We start from the raw sequence: 23,465 nt of genomic DNA on the forward strand, positions 1-23,465 counted from the left end.
TGCTCACATCTTCCAGAAGAGAAGTTTGGCTCCCTTTAAGTCTTCCCCCAGCGAGTAAGAACTGTTTATCACTTATACTTTTTATAATTTTGCTTGTATTTCAGTATTTCATTCCAATTAGGCCTGCCCCAGTTCAGCTCTGGATTTATGAACATGAGGAAGAAACCCATTTCCATCAACTTTCATGTTCTGCAACCCAAGGAGAAACGAGCCCGACTTAGCATTGCTCCTCAAGGACTCTACAAGGCAAAGGAACTTTCCAGCACATTTTTCTCTACATGGAATTCTGGTTCATACATCACTATAAGTAGTCCACAATACAGATTTACCAGTATCCTTCAAAGGGCAACTTGCAAGCCTCATTTCACAGTTCATTCCTTTAAGAAGGCAGTGTTGGTCTTGCAGAGTATCCCTCAAGATCTTAAACGAGTGGTATAACATGTACATATTGCATAACTATCACTCTACTAAATTTGGCTTGAGAGAACTTCAAAAGCGGAGAGATAGCAACACTTCATCTGAAATGGAACAGGGTATTAGATAAGGTAGGGCAAGGGAAAAAGAAATTTTCCTGGTTTAAGTCTCATCCATACATTCAATCAGCAGCTTTAAATGTATTTTATTATTGCATACCTGCTTCAAGATTCTAACAGGCTACATATCAAACTCTTACTAACCACCTCTAAATCATGTCCCAGTATGTCAATGGGATAATAAAATAATTTCCAATAAAGCAGTTACTTCCATTTGTCCTAGTTATGCAGAGGCTTCTGAGAAAATATTTTGGCCATACCTAAAAAAGCATAAATATTTTAAGTCTGTTGTAGCCAATAAAATTGTCTTTTTTTTCTTTGTTTTTATTTCTCACAAAAATACAGCTGCTTAACTATACGTCTATTATGCACCTCCATAGCATTCTGTCCAGTTATTTTTTGGCAGTGCAAAAGGCAGTAAGATGTCATAAGTGAAAAGAACTGATGTAATAAGACTTAGCATACATACTTTATCTAAACCAGATATGTAAACCTCATCCCTTTTCTATTCATTTGCTCCTTCCTGTACACCTGGGTCATATTCCCTTCATTAACAGAAAAATCCTAGCTATATGTTCCCATTATCCAATAAACAGAAATGGAAGTGCCAAATTCTTCAGTTTGATAACCTCATCAGAGGTCAGCTGACAAATGGGATATACTCGCTTCTACTTACAGGTACTTCTTGTTTTCTACTTGTGTTTTTTAGCAGAACAAAAAATCCCTTTCACATAGCCAATCTTCATTATTGTTTCCTAAGCCTACTCTATGTAGCTTTAGTTGATGCTACTATGACAAGTTCTCAGAAGCAGTGGACAGAATCATAAGTCCTCCGTTTTCCTGTTTTTTGTAAATAGACAGATTTTTGCAGGATGCCATAGAAACCTGGCAAATCACAGCAATACATAACTTGTCCATAATGATAACAGAAATCATACACTTAGTCAAGTGCCTGAAAAGGTATTTTAGTCTGAAGGGAGGAGGAAATGGAACTGACTTGATGTTAGAATCCCATAACAAGAAATAAGTTTTCTAGCACTAGCCCGCAACGCAGTTCCTTAAGTACTAAAATAAATATAACTTAAGTGATTACTTCTGATATACTGCAGTAATACTAGATAATTGATTGCAATTTTATTGAGAAAAAGTCAGAATGTACTGAAAGAAGAAACAGAAGAGTAAGTCAAATTTTAATGAAAAAAGGGCTGATCTGTTCAAAGCTATGAAAACACCGCTACTTTGGCTAGACATAGGAGTAAATACTTCTCTTTGTAAGAAAAAAAGATGCTTCTGCTTAAATAGTGCAGCATCAATTATTATGACAGCAGTTTAATTTAGTTTTATTCATTGGTTCTTTTATTTTGATATAAACTAACTTGACTGAGTAAAAAAACATCCTTTTTGCACACCAGGATGAAAGCTTAGGCTTTCAAGCTACATAAATGTCCCTACTGCAAACCCTTGCCTAAAATGATGTTCCACTTTTAAATCACAAGTAATCTGAGCTGGCAATTCTTAGCTACTCTTCACTGCACGTTCCTGTGTTTCTTTCTGGTCAACATTTGTTCTTCAGAATACTATCACATTGCACCTCCAAAATAAATCTGTATCATACTAATTGTTAAGCCTCCACATAGAACATTTGAAGGAGAGTCTGAGGCAGAATTATCTAATGCAATGTATGCGTAAAACACAAAATTTCTTACAAGCATACATAGCTAAGAAAACTCTTCAGATGAAAAATCTGTATATCTCTTGATGCAAACTGGTCATAGTATGTACCATGCCTGTAAATCAAATTAGCAAATTTAACAAACAACAGTTGGCAGGAAATGTACAGTACTCCTGCCCCTGGGCTGCTGTCCTGTAAAATAAAACAATGATTTATTAAATATATTAACCTACATGAAAGCAGTCATAACAGTCCTCCACAGGTTCAATCCACTTTTTTTTAAGAGATTGTTTGCTCTTTGGATATAGAATAAGTACTGTCCACAGAAGATGAACACAAAACTATACAGTTACTAAGCCTTGGTAATTTATTAAGGAAGAGAAAATATACCCACTAAAAACTTTTACTAAAAAAACAGAGCAATCAAAGAACATCTACAGTGCAGGTTACACTTGCTTGTTCTGTCTCCACCACTCTATTAAAACAGTCACAATTGCCTTGATTCACCAAGTTACTTAAGCATATGTCTAATTTTAAGAACGTGAATAATCCCCTTAAGTCAAATGACTACTCACTTAATTAAAGTTAGACATATGCTTAAGTACCTTGATGAATTGAAGCCTGTAATTGCCTGCAGTTGTTTCTGCCAATTTTGCTGCAAGTAAAAAAAACAGAGTTTTGCCAGTGAAAATGTGATACCATAATGCTTTTATCATTGCAGAAATTAATTTTATTTAACCTTTTTTTCTTTCAGGTTTGTTTTTCCACCCATAGTTCTAGGCAAAGAGTTCATTAAAGTAGATATGATAAAGAAAACTACATTTTAAACGTAAAATAAATGTGAGGGTTTGGTTTCTCTTCCATTCATTTAGGAAAATCTTTGCTGAAGTATGAAGTGTAAAACTTGGAAAAGACATAGGAGATTTGCTATTTCAAGTAGCTGATACTGTATTTATTGGGCAGAGTCATAAATTGAAAGAGCATGATGATGGATGGAATGAATACAAAAAGAAGCTTCACTTCAGAGGAGTTTTCCAAGATAGGAAGCTCTGCAGTGCTTGCAAGAAATTAGGGTCCTGGGCTTACTGCAGCACCCTGTGAAGTCTACAGGAAGATTTACATCCAATTTTGAGAGGTGGATTGAACTGTTACTCCTCACAAACTATCAGCTTCCCCTTTTTTGGAAGAAACCACATACTTGGCAATACCTGCTAAAAGTTGTTATTTTTCAATGGTTCCTAAAAAATAGGATAAGAAATAGAAGGGAAGGGGAAGGAATATAAAAAAGAAATACCTCTATTTATAAACAGAATGATATCCTTGTAAAGTATGTTACTTAGATCTATTAAGACCCTTATAAACATATTATTAAAAAACACAGCAACTCTAAACAATTTATAACACCACAATTCACAGCCTTCCTGCCTGATCTAAGGCTAAGGCAGAAAATGGCTGCTGTTTCACGGCTACAGCTTAAATAATTTGCCCAAGAGAGATACAATTATCAGTGGCCAAAAGGTGAGAACCAAACATAATTTGCTATCCCATCTAAAAAGTCAGTATTCAAGAATTTGCCAAGAACAGATTTTGCTGGTAGAGCAATAATTTTGGTGATAAAGAACTGCATAGATAAGTTGTTAAAAATGCCCACAAAGAACAAATAAAAAAGCATAAATTCAGAAGAGTTTGAGGGATTCTGGTCCCTTATTTTCTGGAAAACATCCTTAAATAAACACCTGTGCTAGACTCACACCTGTAAACTACAAACACAAATAGGAATGCTAGCCTACAAATTTCTTCCCTCAGCTGTAGCTGTTGATAAAAAGAATTGTAAAGGCTTTTCAACTCTTCATAACAAATTATTGGGACATCTGCTTTTTTTCCCTTTCTCCCTGTGACTCCTAACATTTTCTTATATAAAGACAAACTGAGTACAGCTCAAATTTGCCCACGAGGCTTAAAAACATTTAAAATATACCCAGAAGGTAACTAGTTCTACTTTTGGAATTATATCCAAAGGTTCTGAATAAAATTCATGTTTGTGGATAAAACATGCACCCTGCTCCCACTGGGATTATCCACCAAAATAAAACCATTAGCTTCAAAAATAATAGAAATAGCTACAAAAATCACAGTGTGATTTGAAAAAATTGAAAAAATTGTTTGAAAGGGGAAAAAAAAGGGGGGTTAACCTGACCTTATATATGAAAAAGAATGACTACTACTTCCTTCGAATTGCTGTCCCAGGAATTCACCATCAGAATTCAAACCCCACTCCTGAATCACACGGGAGAAATGTGAACATGCAATAGGAGTTTTCAGGAATAAGTACTTATAAAATGAATACAATAAGAAAAAAAGTAAGGGGGTGGGGGGAACTGTTCTGTAGTAGCTTAACCTGCTTACCCCTCCAAGATTACCTAGCAGAGGTAAATATGTTATTAATCTAACACAAGTATGACTTCACCAAGCATACATTTCAAACCATATTCTGTGCTCATGAGAATACCCTTCCACTGCAAGTCCTCGTACGTGTAGCTATGCAACACACAAAGTATTTATCACTGCAACATACAGTCACTTAATAATTACCATTTTGGGTTAAGATTCTTAAAATACCTTTTAGAATGATTACTGAATAAATCTGTTCCACTGGATTAAAAATCTACAAAGAAATACGTATCATTTCATTGTTACTATATTAACTCACAGTTTTCCCTTGAGAAAACAAAAGGGGAAACTAACCTGATTTTCCACTTTAAACTATGTTCTCTGAGCAACTGTAGTGTTAAAATTTCTGCCAACACAATCATTGCTTCCAATTTTACCCTGAAGCTATGACCGTTCATGACCACAGTTTGTTAGAATGATACAGTGAACTTTAAACTTTTAAGAAAATGCCACAAACAAATCCAAATAAAGTAAGAATGCACCTGCTCCTATACTTAATTCTTCTCTGCATTTGGTGAGGTTGTCGAGTCCTCTTGTTAAATAATAGTCTGAATCACATCCTGGTTTAAAAAAAATAATCCACAAATAGTTCCTCAAAAATCTCTGGGTTTTTATTTCAAAACTTTTGTAACTAAACAGGGTTCAACTCCTGCAATAACTCTACAGATTGTTTCAACCCACACAAAAAAATCCCATCCTACTTACTGTACAATTTATACTCAAAATGTGTAACACTATTTTCCAACTGAAAACAAAATCAACAGTGTGAAGAAGTGTAGAGTTCATACTAACTCTAGAGAAAACAAAGCCCAATATATCTTGTTCAAACGGTAAGTGAAATCAGAAAAGCTCACAAGGAACAAGAGGGGAAGTTCAACCTTTAACTGAACTATTACAAATGGCAAAAGTAAATTTAGGGCCTTGAGGGGGTGAGAGAAGAGAAGGATGTGAGGGTTGAAATCCTGCAGCAGTTTTACAATAGGTTTTTACAATTCATTCATTTCCAGATGACGAAGAGCAACTTTGCAGACAAGGCAAGAGCACCTGAAGAGGAATACAAAGATACTCTCACTACAAATTTGTCATCTTTTCTTACTCCCATTAATGAAATTCAGAGATTAAATAAGAACTCATAAAGGAAAAAAATCAAGCATTTTAAAAGCCCTCATACTAGCCCATCTATGACCAAACAGAAAATCACCTTCTTTGGAACACGTTTTCCTTTATTCTAAAATGTTTTCATTAACACATTGAGTTCCAGAATCTACAGTATTTCTGTGCACCCCCACATCCACACTAACAGAGCCCCATGCAAATAATTACTTTTCCTGTTTACGTAAAATAATTATGCAGGATTTCCTGAGAACATGATTTTCAAATTAGGGACAAACCAAACTGAAGAGTCTCTGTTTCCTTTACCACAGGAAATGTAGTGGATTTGGTTTTAAACTCAATTTATATATATCAATTAAAAAGCTGGAAGTTCTTATCTGTGACTGAGTTGTGGCAACTTTTGAAAGTTGGGGAAAACAATGCTCTAACAAGTATTTAGCTGTTGAAAATATCTTTTAGAAATGTTAAGTTTAATAGCTCTCTAGTGCATGTCTGGGATTTCTTTGTAATCTTCTTGAGCAATGTGTAATATTTTGGCAAAATCCCAAACCCACTCGGTTAGTAGTAGTAGAGAAAAGGAAAGGCTATAAAGTGAATTTGTTGTCTCTTTTTTTTATTAGTTTTAGAAACTTTAAACATAAAAGAAATCTTGCTTTACATTAACTTCACCCTGTTGCTGCATTCCAGAAATTTAGTGCAGATTTACATGTGCTCCATATGTATCTTTCCATATCTGCCCTACCTGGCCTAAGCAATCACTGTGCATGTGCTGACCAGCTGTGAAGAAAGAGGGAGGGGGAAGGGGAAAGGGGAAACAACTGAGCTTTGGACTTGGAAAGCAGAGAGCTGAATTTCCTGGCTTACCCTGTGGCCTACTTAATGTCTTCAGTCAGGTGACCAAAACAGGCAAGTAAATTACACAGGAGCAGGCACTGGATGTCAGACAATAGATTATAGCCACACTATATTCCAATTTCCTTTTCTGATCACCATAGCATCAATGTGCACGAGCTACATCCTAGCTAGGCAAATTTTTATGGTTGCTTCTTCACATGCTTCATTTCCAAGAGAACCGAGTATGATGCTGCAGTCCACATTTTCCTTCTTGTTTTAGGAACTCGGTATTCTTAATTTAATTGATGAATTAATCTGAAAGGGCAATATTGGCCTCGGAATGTTTCCCTTACTACTTACATGTGATGTAAAGCAATACAGCTCAATGCAGTATGATGACAATAGATAAAATCACAGTTACATGTAATTGCATGAACAATGATAAAGAATTTGATTTCTTATAAAGTGTATTTTCTACATACTGAAAAGAGGCTTTTGTAATCAATCCACTAGTTTTTAATGCTTAACTTCCACTTGCAGCAAGATATTTTCTGTAAGTGAATATCAAATATTGGCTTCATGGAAGTTACAGAATTAAAGAAAAAAATTTATAGTTTGCCTCTGAGTTTATTCTTAGTTTTTAGTACACATATTAGGAAAAACAGAGAACTAGAATGACAGAAAACAAATTCTTAACTTCTAGCACTCAAATTATCACTTCCAGCATCCCTTTTCCTTTAATACATTTTTCCTATTTTATTTTCTATTGGTGGTTGATATTCATAAAGTATACACACAGAATTACAGGAAAAAAAAAATTGTAATACAAATTGCTGTTGAGCAGGAAAGCCTAGTCCAAATGGCATGCAGATATTTTTGCCTCTTTCTTTTTCTGGTTACTTGTCTGAAGGGCATAGCTCTTACCTGGTATTTTAAAAGTCCTATCACATGCACTGGCAGTGTTATAATTTCAGATTTGATGCTTCCCAGGGATAGCAGAGTTTTAGCTCATCAGCTCAAAAAAGCAGCTGTCTGCAATATGGGTTCATCTATTCTCTCAGTCTTTTCTACTTCAAATATTCTTTAAAAAAAAAAAAAACTGTGCTAATCCCTCAACAGTAAAAAGCAGCACTATATTAATTCACATGTGGCAAACACAGCATCTTCCCTGCCTGAGCTGAAACTGCCATCATACCATTACTCAATCACCAACTGTTGCCAGTTCCACTGCAGCCACTGTCATAATGGTTCCGGAGACATTCAGTCTGCGGTATTTCTAATTCTCATTACAATTCTTTTACATATATGTTTTAAGACATTCTTGGAGTGCGGCATCAGAACAACAACTACAATGGCTTTGAATAGCATTTTAAATATAGCGGACATGAGGTTTGTCTCTAACGGCCTTTCGGACTTGTTAAAGGCCTGCTTATCCACTAGAAGTCATGAGTGCAGAGCTTGGAAGCAGGGTTATCAGAAATGTTTTTGGGGTAGGGATGTCAAGGGGAGCATCTCTTGCTGGAATTACAGCAGATGGTACAGTGAATGATTACATTATGCCAAGCCACATATTCAAAATCACTTGGATCTCCCAAAAAATTTAAGCTTGGCTTAAAAGCCATGAGATGCTCTAAAACAAAAACAATCAGTATTTTTCTCTTTCAGGATTTTTGGAGCTTCAGGGAGAAGCTGCCTTCCCTTCCAAGTCCTGATGAATTAATACATTACCGATGAGTCTGGTGAGTCTGATATACATTACCAAAAAAATACCATTTACATCCAGACAGTAAAGTGTCACTAAATCAAGAACAGGGTCTTGATTCCCTCAAGGAGCTGAAATCAAAGATGCAAAAAACAAATAACCGAGTAGGTTTTTATTAAAATGGCGGGCAGAAAAACACAAAGCCAAGCCTGCTGCCAAATCAACTTGGGTGATTATGTGTAAGAGTCAGCTGTCTTCCTTCTTTTTCCACCAAAGCAATTTTTGGAACTCATAATATAGGAGAAAAAGGGGGCAGGAAGGCAGGAATCAGAAGACTGGTAAAAGGACATAGAAGACATCAATTTTTCATGAATCTCATTATTATTATGCCACTCATTATTTTCAGGACGTAGTATGCTAATTTAATGCTAGGCAAGGAGATACTTGGTACATCTGTCAATATTTAAATATCAGAACCTCGTTTCCACAAAGTTCTATTTCATAGTTAACATGCTGTCTATCCAGTGTCTTAAATTCATCACATTATTGATTATTATTTTACATAAAACCTGGAACTGGCACATTCCTCAAGAGGGTATTGTTTTAACTTCTATTTCCAGACAAAATTCATTAACTCTAGCACAGAAGTTAATCAACAGGTCTTACATGTCCTTGAAGTCATACTTAACTTCCAGTTTTAAAGGATTAAATTGGATTTGAGTATTAAGTCTTCTGAAGATGCTCAGCACAGTAATCAATGCCATCTGAAACTAACTCATGACCCTCTTGACTCCTATGAACATTCACAATCTCCAAGAGCAGCCCATCTGCCTAGTGTTTACAGTAAGCACTGTGTTACTATTTTAACTGCTTATTATTTGCATTAAAGTAATACCTACTGACTCTATTATGCACTACATAAACATATACTCAGTGAATTCATTAGCAAAGGAACAGTACCACACCAACATGGCAACATACAGGTGAAACTTGGGCTAGATTATGAAAAAGCGGTGTTGAGAGTGTACTTCTGAACACCCAGTGTTTTCAAGTGTCATGACCTGCTAAGATTTCCTTTAGAATCCTTGCAAAAGAGTCTGAGGAAACTGCACACCAGCAGCTTGGGGACAGAAGTGAAATACTAGAGTTTAGAAATGTGCAAACACAGTGACTGGATTAAAAAAATAATAATAGTAAAATCAAGCAAATTCTATGTCAGCACTTACCTCCCAGAAAGACACACATACATCCCCCCAAAACAACCAGGGAATGGGTAGCAACCAATATTGACTTGCAAAGTACAAGCATTAACTTAGAGTCTTTGCCTGTGAGTCTACAGCAACGGACAGTACCAACATAAATAAGGCCATATGAGAAATGGGGTTTCCAACTGATTGGATATCACCCAAAGGACTTATGAACTATTTGTCAACATGAAAGAATACTATCAACTGTTCATGGATCACTTCAATATTCTCATTAATAACCCAGATACTGAAAGAAAGGATGTACATCAAACTTGAAGATGCCACAAAACTAGAAGGAACTGCAATACTGGGCATACTGGATAGAACTGAAAATGTTTGTAACTAACTGGAAGATGAAGTCTGCAAGCAAGAGGATGAAATTCAGTAAGAAAACTCAAGTGGAAGGTTTTAGAATTAGGCATGAGTAATTCACTCATGTGAATAATACACATACAAGAGAAAAGGACCAAGAATTTACATGTTTCACAAACTGAACAAACTGAATTAAACAAAAGCTCCTTTGCAACAGCAGGGTAACATTAAAGTGGCATGAACTCACAAGATTAATGAAATAATCTTTCTGTTGCACTTCAAGATGATAGAACTGGAGCTGGAGTAGTGTACTACATTTGGTTCTGGATGCCACAAAAATGGTGTGTTCCAAACAACAAAAAAAAAAAGTACAGAGAATAGCAGTAAGTTCTGGAAAGTGTGATCTCAGGGAAAAGGCTAAGCAAACCGGGAATCTTCAGCTGAGAGAAGACTGAGACATACCAGTCCATAAGGTCATAAAAGACTACTGAAAAGAGGAAGGAATCTGGCTTCTCTGTTAGAAAGCTTTTCCTAATGTCTCCTCTGACTCTTCCTAGCTGTAATTTAAACACTTCTTGCCTCGTGTTCCACTGAGATAATGAATAGTGAAACACTAAAATGAACTGCCTGGGGGGTTGTGGAGTCCCAGAACAAGTCAGGCAAGTATCTGTGGAGAGCAATATTGTTAAAGATGATCTTACATGGAGAAGGGATAGCCCCGACCAAGACTGTTTTTCTATGACTGTTCCTTGCTTGCAGCATGGAAACCAGCTCACATACTTTTACATTACACTGTTCAATGCCATGCAATCATACCCTGAAAGACAGGAATAATTCCTTTTAAACTGCTTATGAACAGCTTACCATTTAAATAGACCAAACAGGAGAAAAGTAGAAGGAAGAGGTCAGCTTTTTTTACAGACAGAGGAGGGGCACACAAAAGTGGCCTACTCAAATCACAACAGCAGCAGTCAAATCTCAAACCATAGATAGAAATGTGATAGGAAATACAGCAGTAGAAATTCTAGAAGTAACTACCACTCTGTTACTTGCTGCAACCTTGAAATGGTGATTTCAAGAAACTGCTCTACCTTGTATTAGAAATGGATTGCAAGCACTCACCCAAAAAGCAGCATCACATTAAATGAGGTTGCAACAAGCACCCAAACCAGAAATAATATAGCTATTTTGCAAGCAAATGTACAGCTACATTTCTGAGTTTCAGTGCAATCTCTTGACCAGAAATCACTTATATTATCTTTTCAAATCTGACAAAGGCTTATAGCATGAATGTTTGAAGAACCTCACACAAGATGCACAGGAAACCACTATAAAAACCACCAACATTCTCAGTTGCTTTCAGCACCTGGTACTTCAGAAAAGAAACTATTTAACTGTTTTCTCATCATCATTATTACTCAAAACTGTTAAATGGCAGGAAATAAAATTACTTCAGAATCTCCAAGGAGTTTGAAAAGGTAACAGTGAAAAGATAGCATAATTATGCATGAGTGCTAAGAGGTATCACTAATAACATTCTCTTAAATGAGCTACCTGATCAGATTCTTAATACATGGAACTCTGTTCCTGCCCAAGGCCCTCCTCCTTGTTCGTGGATTAAATACATCAGTAAAAACTGTATCTATTAAACCCTTCCCAGATTCTTTCATGATTCTGACAATCATGTGACGCTCATTTTTGCTTCTCATTTATCCTCCAACTTTGGCAAATTGGTGAATGTAAACTGGGTATGTAAAAATGGGTAACATCAGGAAAATCAAGTGAAATCCTAGAATTACTTCAAAACATTCACTCCTATATTTAAAACCCTCAAACAAAATAAAATACTGTAAGCTTTTACACAAAAGAGGAAGAAATTATTCGTGGGTTTGTGGAAGCACTAAAATAAGACTCAGGGTCCATTGTTCTAACCCTCAAGCTAAATTAAAATGCAGTCTCTGCCCCAATGAGCTAAGTTTATAACTTGTGTGTACTACAAAAGGCTTTGTTGCATTGTTGCAACTATTATTCATGGTCAAAACTCTCTAGTCATTATCATAACCGCATACGCCAAGGATACATTTGACAAGGTCAAAAAATTGTCTCTGTTTAGAAGAGACATTATCATACAGACTAACATTGGTATTTATAATATTTTATATTCCTTGTCTTTATGTTAGGTTTTAACTATGTTACATAAATTCAGCTAATGCTTCTCTACTTGAAGTCACATCAACTTCCTATTTGTTTATTATTATGGCCATTCCACATGACAATGGATTGTTCCAAGGCAGAATCACAACTAATATTAACTGACTGCATATCCATTGGACAGCAAATTAAAGGTTAACCTTGTGCCTTTTATTTTTATCTAGCAAAGAATAGCCTTTCTACTAAGATAATTTAACTTTGACTCTTTACCTTGGTAGTTTTCTAAAATATAAAATAAAGAAAATATAAAATACAAAATATGAAATACAAGTTGGGTCTTCCTTATCCTTACAAGACAACATTTTGGAATCTCAGACTTCACCTACCTAGAAACACCCAGAAGAAGAAAGATGACTAACGATGTAAAACTAATGTGCAAAAGTTTGAAAAACTCATTAAATTCGCACATGAATATACTCATGCAAAATTCAAGTGCCCTAAACTTTCTGTAGCTGACATAAATCAAGATCACAGTCAGACAATTGCTTTGGCTGCTGCTACCTCAGATTCACAGGTCACTCCAGCGTTGAGTGACTTCACGTCTGCAGGTTTCACTAGATTGGGAGTCATCAGTGAAACTATTCTGTAAAATGATGCATGGTGAAACAAAGCAAAAACCATGGAACACAGACAAAGGAACCCCAAGAACTTTTTAATAGTAAATCAAACTGAAGCTGTAGCTGGTAACTAATCCGCAAAGTTTAGGCATAGAGCTATGTGCTGTTCTCCTACTCTGGCAGCTGAACACCTGAAAAGAAGGAAATACAGCAATGTGATGCTGTTAGAAAATGAAAGCAAACTATTCTCAGGTGTTTTAACAGCATGTGAAAGCTCTTCATGTTACTCAGAAACATGAAGATCTCACCTAAGGTACTCACTAGACCTAGGCATACCACTTGAAGAGGTGACCAAAGTGGAAATCATGTCAGAGAAAAACAAAAAATACAAGAGGTTTAAAATATATAACTTTGGGGAAAACATGAATGAGCTGGCCTCACACAAACCAGAAAAGAGAACACTGTAGATGAGCTCTATGTATGTTTTATGTATGTAAAATCTTGCTATAGACAATATGGCAACCAACTGCCATAATACATCACTAACTATATAGCCAAACACCTTTTCCAAAATCCAGGCTCTCCTTATTGAAAATGGAATTATTTCTTTTCCTCCGCTCAGTGAGCATGGAGAACTAACTAAGCAAGACTGTAGCAACCATTTCAAAACTTCTGGTGATGAGAAATTGGGACAAACATCTGTCAAAACTATCCTAGATAAGTGAACAAAGGTGAGGTTATAGACTAGATAAAACTGGTTGACAACCCCTTGGGGATACAGATATAAGATCAATTTCTCTAGCTTAATTTGTACTGTAAGGGTGAATTACAGTCAGCGAATATTGTGGTTTAGGTTATAGTCAGGAAGCATGCTTTTGTCAAAAAAACTTTATCTCTCACCTTCACCCTTATCACTCTCAATACAACTGAATTAAAGTCTTGTAGCATAAGTCCTGCTTACCTCAAAAAGTAAGCAAATCAAAACAGTTTCAGTAATAATAGGGGTTTAATAATAGACAAAGCCTTAGATTGCAATTTCTCAGTCTTTTTTACCATCAAGTTTTATTAGTGAGAGTATTGGTAAAAGTACCTGTTTTAGCATCATGCAACATTATATCTGAATGTAGCCAAGGGCATGAGAAACAATACTAAAAAGCACTGCAATTTAAAGCTTATTTTCGTAAGTAGATTGAGCATTTAAAACGTCAATGTTTTAGTACGGCAACAGGACTGAGACTTCTTAAGTGCATATGTCACTTTTGAAAATAGAACAGAAGCTCTCAAAAATTCTGCCCTTCCAATTAAATTCCCAGAAGCTGCCTGTGTACTGGAGGACCACAGTTGTTATTCCAGTGGAGCTAAGCTTATTGTAGCAGTAATAAGATATTTTTAGAGGAAACAACATAGCCCATGCCAAATTTATTATACATCAGTGGTAGGAAATTAACTTAATAACTGAATTTGCATGACATGTCAGCTCACTGTGAAAAGAAAGGGTCATCCTGCAAAGTAGCAATTGGGTTCTATGCTAAACCTTTATGAAGTAGTACTCAATATCAAATACATCTAGAGATGCCAAACAAGCTTCATAAATTCCACTCAGAGACTGACCCACTCTGTGAACATCTTCACAGGATATCATAAGCTCTCCCATCAAAAAAATGAGAATAGACGAGATTTATATAGCAACTCCATTCATTAAACTAGCTCTGGATAGTCAGTCATGTTTCAGAGTTTCATGGTGACAAAGCACAGACCTCAAACAGATGCATTAATTGTGAGCAGAAATGCAATTCTCATGATGAGAGAAGGAAGAATGTTGCAATGAGATGTGGGGAACAAGCATTTTCTAGGGAAGTAAATGCTATGTGAAGTGTTTTACATTCTTGAGGACAATAAGCAAAAGAGTTAAATAGTTGCAAACACTGTTATGCTTCTGATGGCAGATGGTTCCCTTTTGGCTGAAGCGTGGTAAAGGTTCTTAACCAGGTCTACAAGTACAGCAAACCTTCACATTGCTGAAAGAGAAGCATCACTCCATTAAAAGCAAGTTCATAAGCAAGTGTTAATCCCCATGCAATGCAGCATTTATCATTTTTCATGCAAGTGCTCATTCCAAGAGGATTATCACTTCCCCATCCTGCCCTCTGGCTGACTACACAGGGCAGAGAAATTCTTTATTCCATATGGAAGGGGAGAGGGAGGTTGGAGGAAGCTGTGATCTCTAGCTTCCAGTTTTGCTGTAGCTACTCCAAGTTGAAAGTGGGAAAGAGCACAGGCCAATGTTGTAGCAGTTGCTCTTCAATGAAAGTATAGATATGGCTTCCCAGAAGCTGTCTAGCAATTAACACATCTCATACTACAAAGATGGGGGAGGGAGGTGGGGGGTGCAAGCACTCTTTGCTAATATCTGTACAGATCCTACCAACCCACCTGACTGCTCAGATGCACCTTTGATTTGTCCACACACAGAGCATTTCATTTAAGCTTGATTAAAGTGATTCTATTTGAAATGCCTCAGATTATTAATAAAGTGACACAAATCAAGTACTGTAAGCATAGTTCTACAGCTAAGATCTGTGAGTATGTAAATCCAATTGGATAAATTTATGAAATTTGAGCCATCTTTCCTAATTAGATATGCACTTTTCTAAAGAACTGCCCTTTGAGGTGTAAAGAGCTTAGAAAAGAACATTATTTTAGGTGGAATTACATTAGTTACAGGATACTTTTACTTCCCTTGGGGGCATAACGTCCTTACCTCTATAGTCATGTCTCCCCTTGCAGAACAGTTGCAGACTACGCACAGCTCACCTGGGTGCTCTTATGTAACAGATCTACTCATGGAACAACATAATTGTAGGCAAAAACATGTAAAGACAGAAGTTCTAGACTAAAAGGTACGTCAAACCCATCACAGAGACAATCAGAATATTATTTTGTAACATGCCACACATATATAAAATCAAAACCACTGCATACACAAAAGCAGCTAATAATGCTGACAAATTTGTATCTACCATCCCACATAGCTCCTTAGAAATAAATGTTGCAACAAAAACTGGATTACATGAATGACATCTAGTGGACATACCCTTCCATAACAATCAGTATTTTCCTACCAAAACTGTCATGAGCATCACATAGTAAAGCAAGCACCTGAACATCAGTTAAACAATGGTAAGAATTTTCCTGGGTTTTTTATTTATTCATTTTTCTATCTTCATAAAGTTAATATCATCATGTGGACATGCCTTAATCTCTCCTATGCCCCAAGAGTGAATAATTTTTTACCATAAATCACCAAATCCTCAAATTCTTAAGAAAATACAGCTTTAAAAGATTGTGAATACTGCCAAAGTCCCTACTCATTTCAGTCATTTAAAGTAATTCTCTGTGTTTCATTCCCCATTACTGACCAGTAAGAGCTGTTTTGTCCTGCTTGTACAATACCTTTCACAAGGGACTGTGGTGTTTTATTAGGGTTTCCAGCTATGATGGCAATACAAATCACTATTTATATATGCAGGATGATTATGTCAGAAGTCATTGGGTGATACTGCTGCACACAGATTTCCGAGTTCTCTTTCTGACTGTTTAAAAACATGTTTCAGCTTTTGAGTGGCTGCACTGTATAGTTATACAATGACTATGAAACATATTTTCAGAAAAGGAAAAGCAAAGTTTATTCTTCTGCCGACAAGCAGATTAGAGGAAAGCAGTGATCCAGTTGCAGCCAACATCTCCTCTACAAGCCCACACATCCTACTTCTATCACTTTCCAACCAGCTACAATTTGAAGAGCTATCTACTGATCAGGGCTCTGTTACGCTGCCCTTTGTAAGATTTACAATTTTACATGAATATACCAATCTGTAATATTTGGTTACCCTGCAACATGTTTGGAGGCTAACGATGCTGCTGTAAATAATACAGACTAGATCCCTCACCCCAGCAATAGATGAATATGGAAGAAACAATTAACAGCATACATAAAAGACAAATACAACCACTAAATGACACTGAACATCAGTACACCTGTGTTCTGATCCTAGTTTCGTTAGAGTTCTTCTCATATGATCACAGACAAGTGACAGGCTAATAATCTTAATGTACTCCCAGTTTAAATGAGCGTAAATACATATATAAATTCAAAACCATATATAAGTACATATATAAGAACATTTTATGATGGACACAAAATAGTCTGTGACATTTCCCAGGAGGAGATTAAAAATCAGACAGGTCTCAATTATCAGCTATCATTCCTTAACAATAGTTGTGATTATCCATATCTGTTTTGCAAATTCAAAGTATAAGACACACAAAATATCTTGCAGGCATTGCATAAAGTAGAAGCATGCAGGAGGATTTCCTTCAGGAAAAGAAGTATCAGGTTTTAAATTAAAAATGCATTTCATTTCCATCAGAAAAGGTCCTTTGTACAGATAAGAAGCTGTCTATTCTATGTGAATATAAGGTCAGCTTCTTTAAAGTGCTGTCTCTGTGACAGGATAGGATATATAGGAATGAAGTTATAACTACATCTCGCGTTATACACCAAGCACTCATCTAAAACTGCCTAAGGCAAACCTACTGATTTGGTTTCCAGACACCTGCTCTGCCCAGGAGAGAGGTTTGACAACTCACTGAAGGACGATCACCAGAAAGGTATCAATATAATGTTGTCAGGTTTGAATAACTAGAATTCATTCCTCTTAAACGGGAAGCTTTCTACACTGGTTCCCACAGATGATTACTCTACCTTTTCATTGACTAAAATGGCAAGGAAACAGAATCCCTACTCCAGCACTTCTTACCAAGTGTGGTCACTTACAATCACAATAACACCAAAACGTTTGTGCAGTCAGTAGTTAATCTAGTCATACCACAGTAAGCCACTTCCAAAGAGTTTAGTAAGGAAATCTACAGACAGAAACAAAAAGAAAGTAAGAAAAAAAGTCCTGCAAATCATATCCTTATTTTCTTGTTTTACAGAATCCAGGATGACACAGGCCTTTCTGGCTTCTCATTCCTGTGCCTTGCAAGAGAAGGACAGAAAGGAAGCAGCTAGTTAAAAAACCAAACCTGTAGGTAAGTAGTTCAAGGAGATACACTAGGCCACTAAAGTATCTGGAAGATTGGGTATTCATCATATAAGTCAAGACATGTGCCTTGAGGATGGCCAAACTGTTCTTTGGAAACTGAAACCGTACAGCGTGAGAGAGCACACTTTTCTGCACAAAGTTTCTATTCAGTTGATCTGTGAATACATTTAATTTTCATGTCAAATGGGCAATACTTTCAGCAGTGATATTTTACTGCTCAGAACAACAATATAGGACAATGGGCCCCCATGGCAGTCTAAATAGTCCAGGTGAATATTATGGAGATAAGTGTTCTGGGTTCAGCTGGGATAGAGTTAATTCTCACAAGAAGCTGGGAGGGGCCACAGCCAGGACAGCTGACCCAAATTAGCCAAGGGGATATTCAATACCACATGATGTCATGCTCAGTATATAACTGGGGAGCAGGCTGGGGGTGGGAGGAATAGCAGCTTGGGAACAAGCTAAGCATCAGGTTCCAGGTGGTGAGCAATTACATTGTGCATCACTCACTTTATATATTCTTTTATTAGTATTACTGTTGTTATTATTTCTTCTCTCCTTGTGTTGTCCCAGTAAACTGTCCTTATCTCAACCCATGGGGTTCTACCTGGTTTTTTTTCTTCCAGTTCTCCTCCCCACCCAGGGAGGAGTGAGCAAGCAGCCACATGGTGCTTTGCTGCCAGCTGGGGTTAAACTACAGCAATGAGGTTCACAAAGTCAGAAGGGTCATCTTGCATTTCCTGAGTCTAGAACTACCCCAGAAAAATCTGTATTTTACTTCTTGCCTGTGCGTAAGTTCCATCCTCTCCTAGACTGAGCCATTACAGGGCAAAAATATTTTCTTCCATAACATCCATTTTGGACTTATTTAAGGAGGAGAGTTTCATGCACAAAACAAAACTTTGCAAACGATCCAAGTTCTATCCTTTGTTGATTTTGATTCCAAGACACATTAACTGCAGAATTATCCCAATTAAATCACATAAAGAGAGAAGAGAAAATGACTACACCTCACCATTCTTGTGTGGAATAAGCAGTTTGCAATTTCTGAATTATTGACAGTATTCTGTTGCCCTCTCTAATAAAAAAAAAAAGTAGTTAAAAGTTCTCTGAGATTCTCCAGGAAAAGTTGGTGCACACTGTGCCTTTGCGTAAAAAACATCTCTGCAAGATAAATCAGGTAAATCAGGTAAGTAACAATTTATTGCATTTCTCTGTTCCTGTGACAAGTGACACGAGCGGAATTTTCTTTGTAAAACTCCTGGACAGAATGAAATTCCACAAGCAAGAAGTATGAAATGCAGATGCTAAAAATAATGCAGAGATATTTATACCTATGACTATACTCATCTTCCTACTACCTCATACCTCTCACTTCCTTGTGAGCTTATACTTTGGTTTTCATAACACATTTCAACCGCAAGGCCTTTGACACAGAGACCTTTTCCTCATATGGAGGAAATTTTATGCCTAGTACCACAAGAAGTTGATGCTTAAAGAATTTAAGTGATGCTGTAATATAAAAAACATTAATGTTGGGTCTGATGATTTATGACAATGCACAGGTCAGACAACAGAAAAGATAATTGGTTAAAATAATAATTTTCCTGTCATGGTTTCAACTTCTGCGCAGAATAGTTATGCCCTTTGCGTATTCCGAAAATATATCAAAGAATATTTGAGAAGACCCTGTGAGTCTTAGGATCGAATCTGGAACAGAAATAATATCATATTCATTGTGGGGGAAGATATCTGTAAGAACTTGGTTTCTCAGTTTTTAAAGAGACTTTCATCTTTATGGCCTGAGAGAAAACAGCCCTATACCTTTTGCTGAATGTTTGCCTCTGAAAATGCTGTCCAGTTGTCCAGATGTTTGATGGCAGGGTAATAAGCTGCCACAGGAAACATCCTGTAAACATGCAGGTTACAATAGATTCTCTCAGGAGAATGAATATCCATTCCAAGTGGGCCAATTGGAAGATGAAAAAGTGAATGTATAGATCTCACGCGTGGTACGGGCAAGACAGCTACATTGCTCAAACCACAAGAATGAGGGAAGACCTTATCACCCCAAACAAAAGACAGTAATACAACATTACTTTTCAGCAAATTACATAAACCAGATGCTTTTAAGCCCCTCATTTCCTCTGGATAATCATAGAGCAGCTGTAGCTAAACAAGGTGTCTCATTATAAAAACTTGTTTAAAAAAATTGCACTAAATAAATTTAAGATATAGCCCAGAATTCAAGGTTTGCATTTTAACACTTGAAACCAAGCAAATTGGGATCTGATTACATGTAATATCACAGGACCAACCTATTCAAACTACATCACTGATTAAAAAACATATACACTCAAAGTAGATAATTTCTCAAGAAGTGTTCAGCACTCAAAAATCTATTTCTGATTTTGGTTGATTAGAATCTAGAATGCTTCATCTTTGTGGCACTTTGCAAAGTTCACCTCCATTGAAAACCTATGGCAAACCTTTACAGGAACCCTGAAAGACATTGTACACTCAAAAAAAGTTCAAATCCTTTCCTTTGGGTTCTGGTGATGAGCACACAGAACTGAGAACTCAGACATTCAGATGATCATGCCACAAAGTCAGCACATTATCAGCAAATGAGAAAATCTTTAAAAGACTATGAAAGTCTTTGCACATGAAACTTTACATCTCTTTATTAATAGCTTGTTGCTCAGACCAGAAAAAGATTTTCAAAGGTGCTACATGTCTTGGTAGTTTCAGGAAAGAGAAAACCCATCTGCCCATTAATGCTCAATTTTTATGTTTTTAAATACAAGGAAAAGAAAAGTCAACCTAGAGAACCCATTCAGGGACAAATAATGCTGCTAGTTTTTCAGTCAAGAAGCAACAGGGAATTCAGTGAAGTTAGAGATGTACTCAAAGTTAAATTTGGCCTTGTAAATAGAAAAAAAATTGAGCCATTTGCAAAGATATTCTGAACAAAATTATTCAATTGAAGCTCAACGAAATAAAAGCTACAAGAGCATTCAGTATACACTACTGAATGTGCTAAACAGAGCGCTAGAACACTTACTGTAATAATTTTAAGTAAAAAAGTACTATTTATGCACATAATTAAGATGCTTTCAACATATTTTTATCAAATTAAGTACTCTAGCATGACTCTGATCAGAATTCTGTCACACAGAAAGGTGACACAGATTTACTTAGATTTTGCCTTTTTAATATATATAAAAGGAGATCTCATGTTTACCCAATCTTCCATGATTTAACATAGTCTGGTGCTTTTTCGCAGATTGGAGGCTCTGTATCATTTCAAAGTTATAATTTACTACCTGTGTGAAAACTCAAAATACAGCAAATGAAAACAAAATAAAGTTGAAGACAAAAAAAAAAACCAACAGTTTGCTACCACATACTTGTTCTGAAATACATAGAAATTCAATTTTCTGAAATACGATTTTTATTATTTGAACAAATTGTGGTTCACTTGCACAAAATATCTTAAAACAAAAGAAAAATAATTTGTAAAAGTTAGCACTGTGATAGTCACAGTTTAGTAAGCAAAAGACAGTATATTCAATAACTAGGATGAGGGATGAAAGTCAGGTTTCATAGTTCTGTTCTAAACTGTATTACAAATGAGCTATGGAAGCAACTATAAAAGCAGCACAATAGCAACAGTGAGGGTTAATTCAAGTTTCTGAAGAGCTTTGCAGTCTAAGTATAGCTTATGTTAGTAAAGCGAAAAACAAACTCTAGAAAGCATAATATACTTATGGTTACAATCAGAATTACAACCACGCTAGCTGATGGAATGTTAACAGATGAGCCATTAACACACACACACTCAAACAACTCCACCCATACTAAACCCACCGTAATTACTGGTTTATGAACAAGAAGATTCAGATTAAAATTGTTTATAATACTGAGGCAAAATTTCTAATATCTACTACAGAAACAGCATATAGAAACACAGGAACCATAGTTTAGATAAGTTATTTACATATTGACTAATCTAGATTAAACTGGAATATAGCTAAAACAATCTCCTCGAATTTTGTATATCTAGAGAGCTGTCTATGAAGAAAGAAACAAAGGATACTCAATGTATGCTTTTCTTTTCATTTTGACTGTGGAAAAACAAAGGCAAAGGGACATAAAAGAATGCAAATTTCAGTTATTCAGCCAAATGCAATATGGAGAAGATAAAATGTTTTGTTTAGTCAGGTTTTTGGTTTTGCATATACAAACTCAGACACTTCAGATCTGGTTTATACTTTCAATATGACAAAGTTCAAAAAGGGTTGCACCAAAGGTCACATCACAGAAATACAGCAGAATGTAACTACTTGTATAGTGGATGCCTGGTTACACTGAGTCATGCAGAGCTGGTTCTAGAAAATATGGCCATACTGCTATACCGTGCCAACCAGACAGTAGCACAGCCATAGCTGTGCTGCACTACACCTGAGACAAGAATACTGCAGGACCAAACTCATCCTTGCAGAAAGAGCCACAACAACTCCCCATCAGTCTGAGATAACGTGCAATCTGTTCTAGCTAATTCATAAGACAACAGTTGACTATGCAGTGGTATGTACTGGAAAAAGTCTCCTAGCTTAAGTAGATGTAGCTCTTACAGAAACAACTTATTTTGGTTTTAGACCTGAGGAGGCCTGGCTGTGACACTACCCAGTCATAGTGTTCTGTGTAATGATGGAAGATTTTTGCTTCTATGGCCACAAGCAGCAAATCTTTTAATGTTATGATCACCACCATCTTCACCACTGGGAAGAAGACAACACATCAAGCTTCCCTCACTCTCTAAAGAGAAAAGAGATGGTAGAGAAACGGAGTGGTGTTTAGGTGCAGTTCTCCCAGAAAAATGCTGGAAACTGTCGGTCTCAGGATTTAAAGGACTCCAGCCAGAAATGAAGAAATCCAGGTTCTGCCTAGCTAGTTGCAAACATGACTATTTGATCAGAAGTGCCAAAACCTATGAAATAAAGAATAGACTTTTTAAAATTAAATATATGTCTAAGTCTCCATAAGTTAGCATGACTTCCATCAAGAACACAAAGTAATCAGCTAGAAAAGAACAAAATTTTTGTTGTTTACTGGAAGAGTTTCCCATACTAGCCAGAAGATAGATAAAACTTGCAGTAATTTTTTTTTCTGTGCTTCTTTATATGATAAAAGTCATGTTATTTTAAGGAATTCAACCCTTCAGTAGATGTAACAGACTATGAATGCCACTGGGGAGGATCTGAGGTCTGGTTAATTCCTTTTGCTAATCTGTTGTCTTCACTGAGCCACAGTGATTTGTAGTAAAATCAATAGAAAATGACAAATATGTAGAACTCCCAGATCTTCATGGTCATTCAGATTGTTCTTGTAGACTCACAAGATAAAAATACCAAAATATCAGAGGCAAAAGTTTTCAGTTTATAACTGGAAGTCGGGTAACCCTTAAAAAAAAAAAAAGGTTTCTCTGTCCAGTGAAAACCAATCAAGTCATCATGCTAGCTTTAAAGTCACCCAATTTCAGCAAACACCTTTGATCTATTTCAGTATTCTGTTACTAGTCTACGGCTGATGAAGAAATATGCAAAATGCAGAAATGACAATGAACAACAGAACCTTGTCCTACCTAGACACAGACACATTACAGACTACAGCAAGTCATGGGAAAAGTAAGTCAGTTCTCAATCTCATAATACACAAAATG

At 36.3% G+C, this 23,465-nt stretch overlaps 1 protein-coding gene across 15 annotated transcripts in view; it reads right to left on the reverse strand.

The window, feature by feature from the left end:
* The window catches only part of SUGCT (succinyl-CoA:glutarate-CoA transferase), a 339,720-nt gene that overhangs the window by 246,520 nt on the left and 69,735 nt on the right, over positions 1–23,465 (reverse strand). For 8 of the 15 annotated variants that reach the window (XM_069812412.1, XM_069812380.1, XM_069812442.1 and 5 more), the window contains one exon: positions 18,756–18,818. The exons of the other annotated variants lie outside the window; for them this stretch is intronic. In XM_069812412.1, coding sequence (XP_069668513.1) covers positions 18,756–18,818 — 63 coding nt within the window. The remainder of the gene's footprint in view (positions 1–18,755; positions 18,819–23,465) is intronic. 15 annotated transcript variants of the gene reach the window in all.

This window comes from Haliaeetus albicilla, chromosome 2, assembly GCF_947461875.1.
Source record: "Haliaeetus albicilla chromosome 2, bHalAlb1.1, whole genome shotgun sequence".
In the NCBI taxonomy this organism is placed as follows: Eukaryota; Metazoa; Chordata; class Aves; order Accipitriformes; family Accipitridae; genus Haliaeetus; species Haliaeetus albicilla.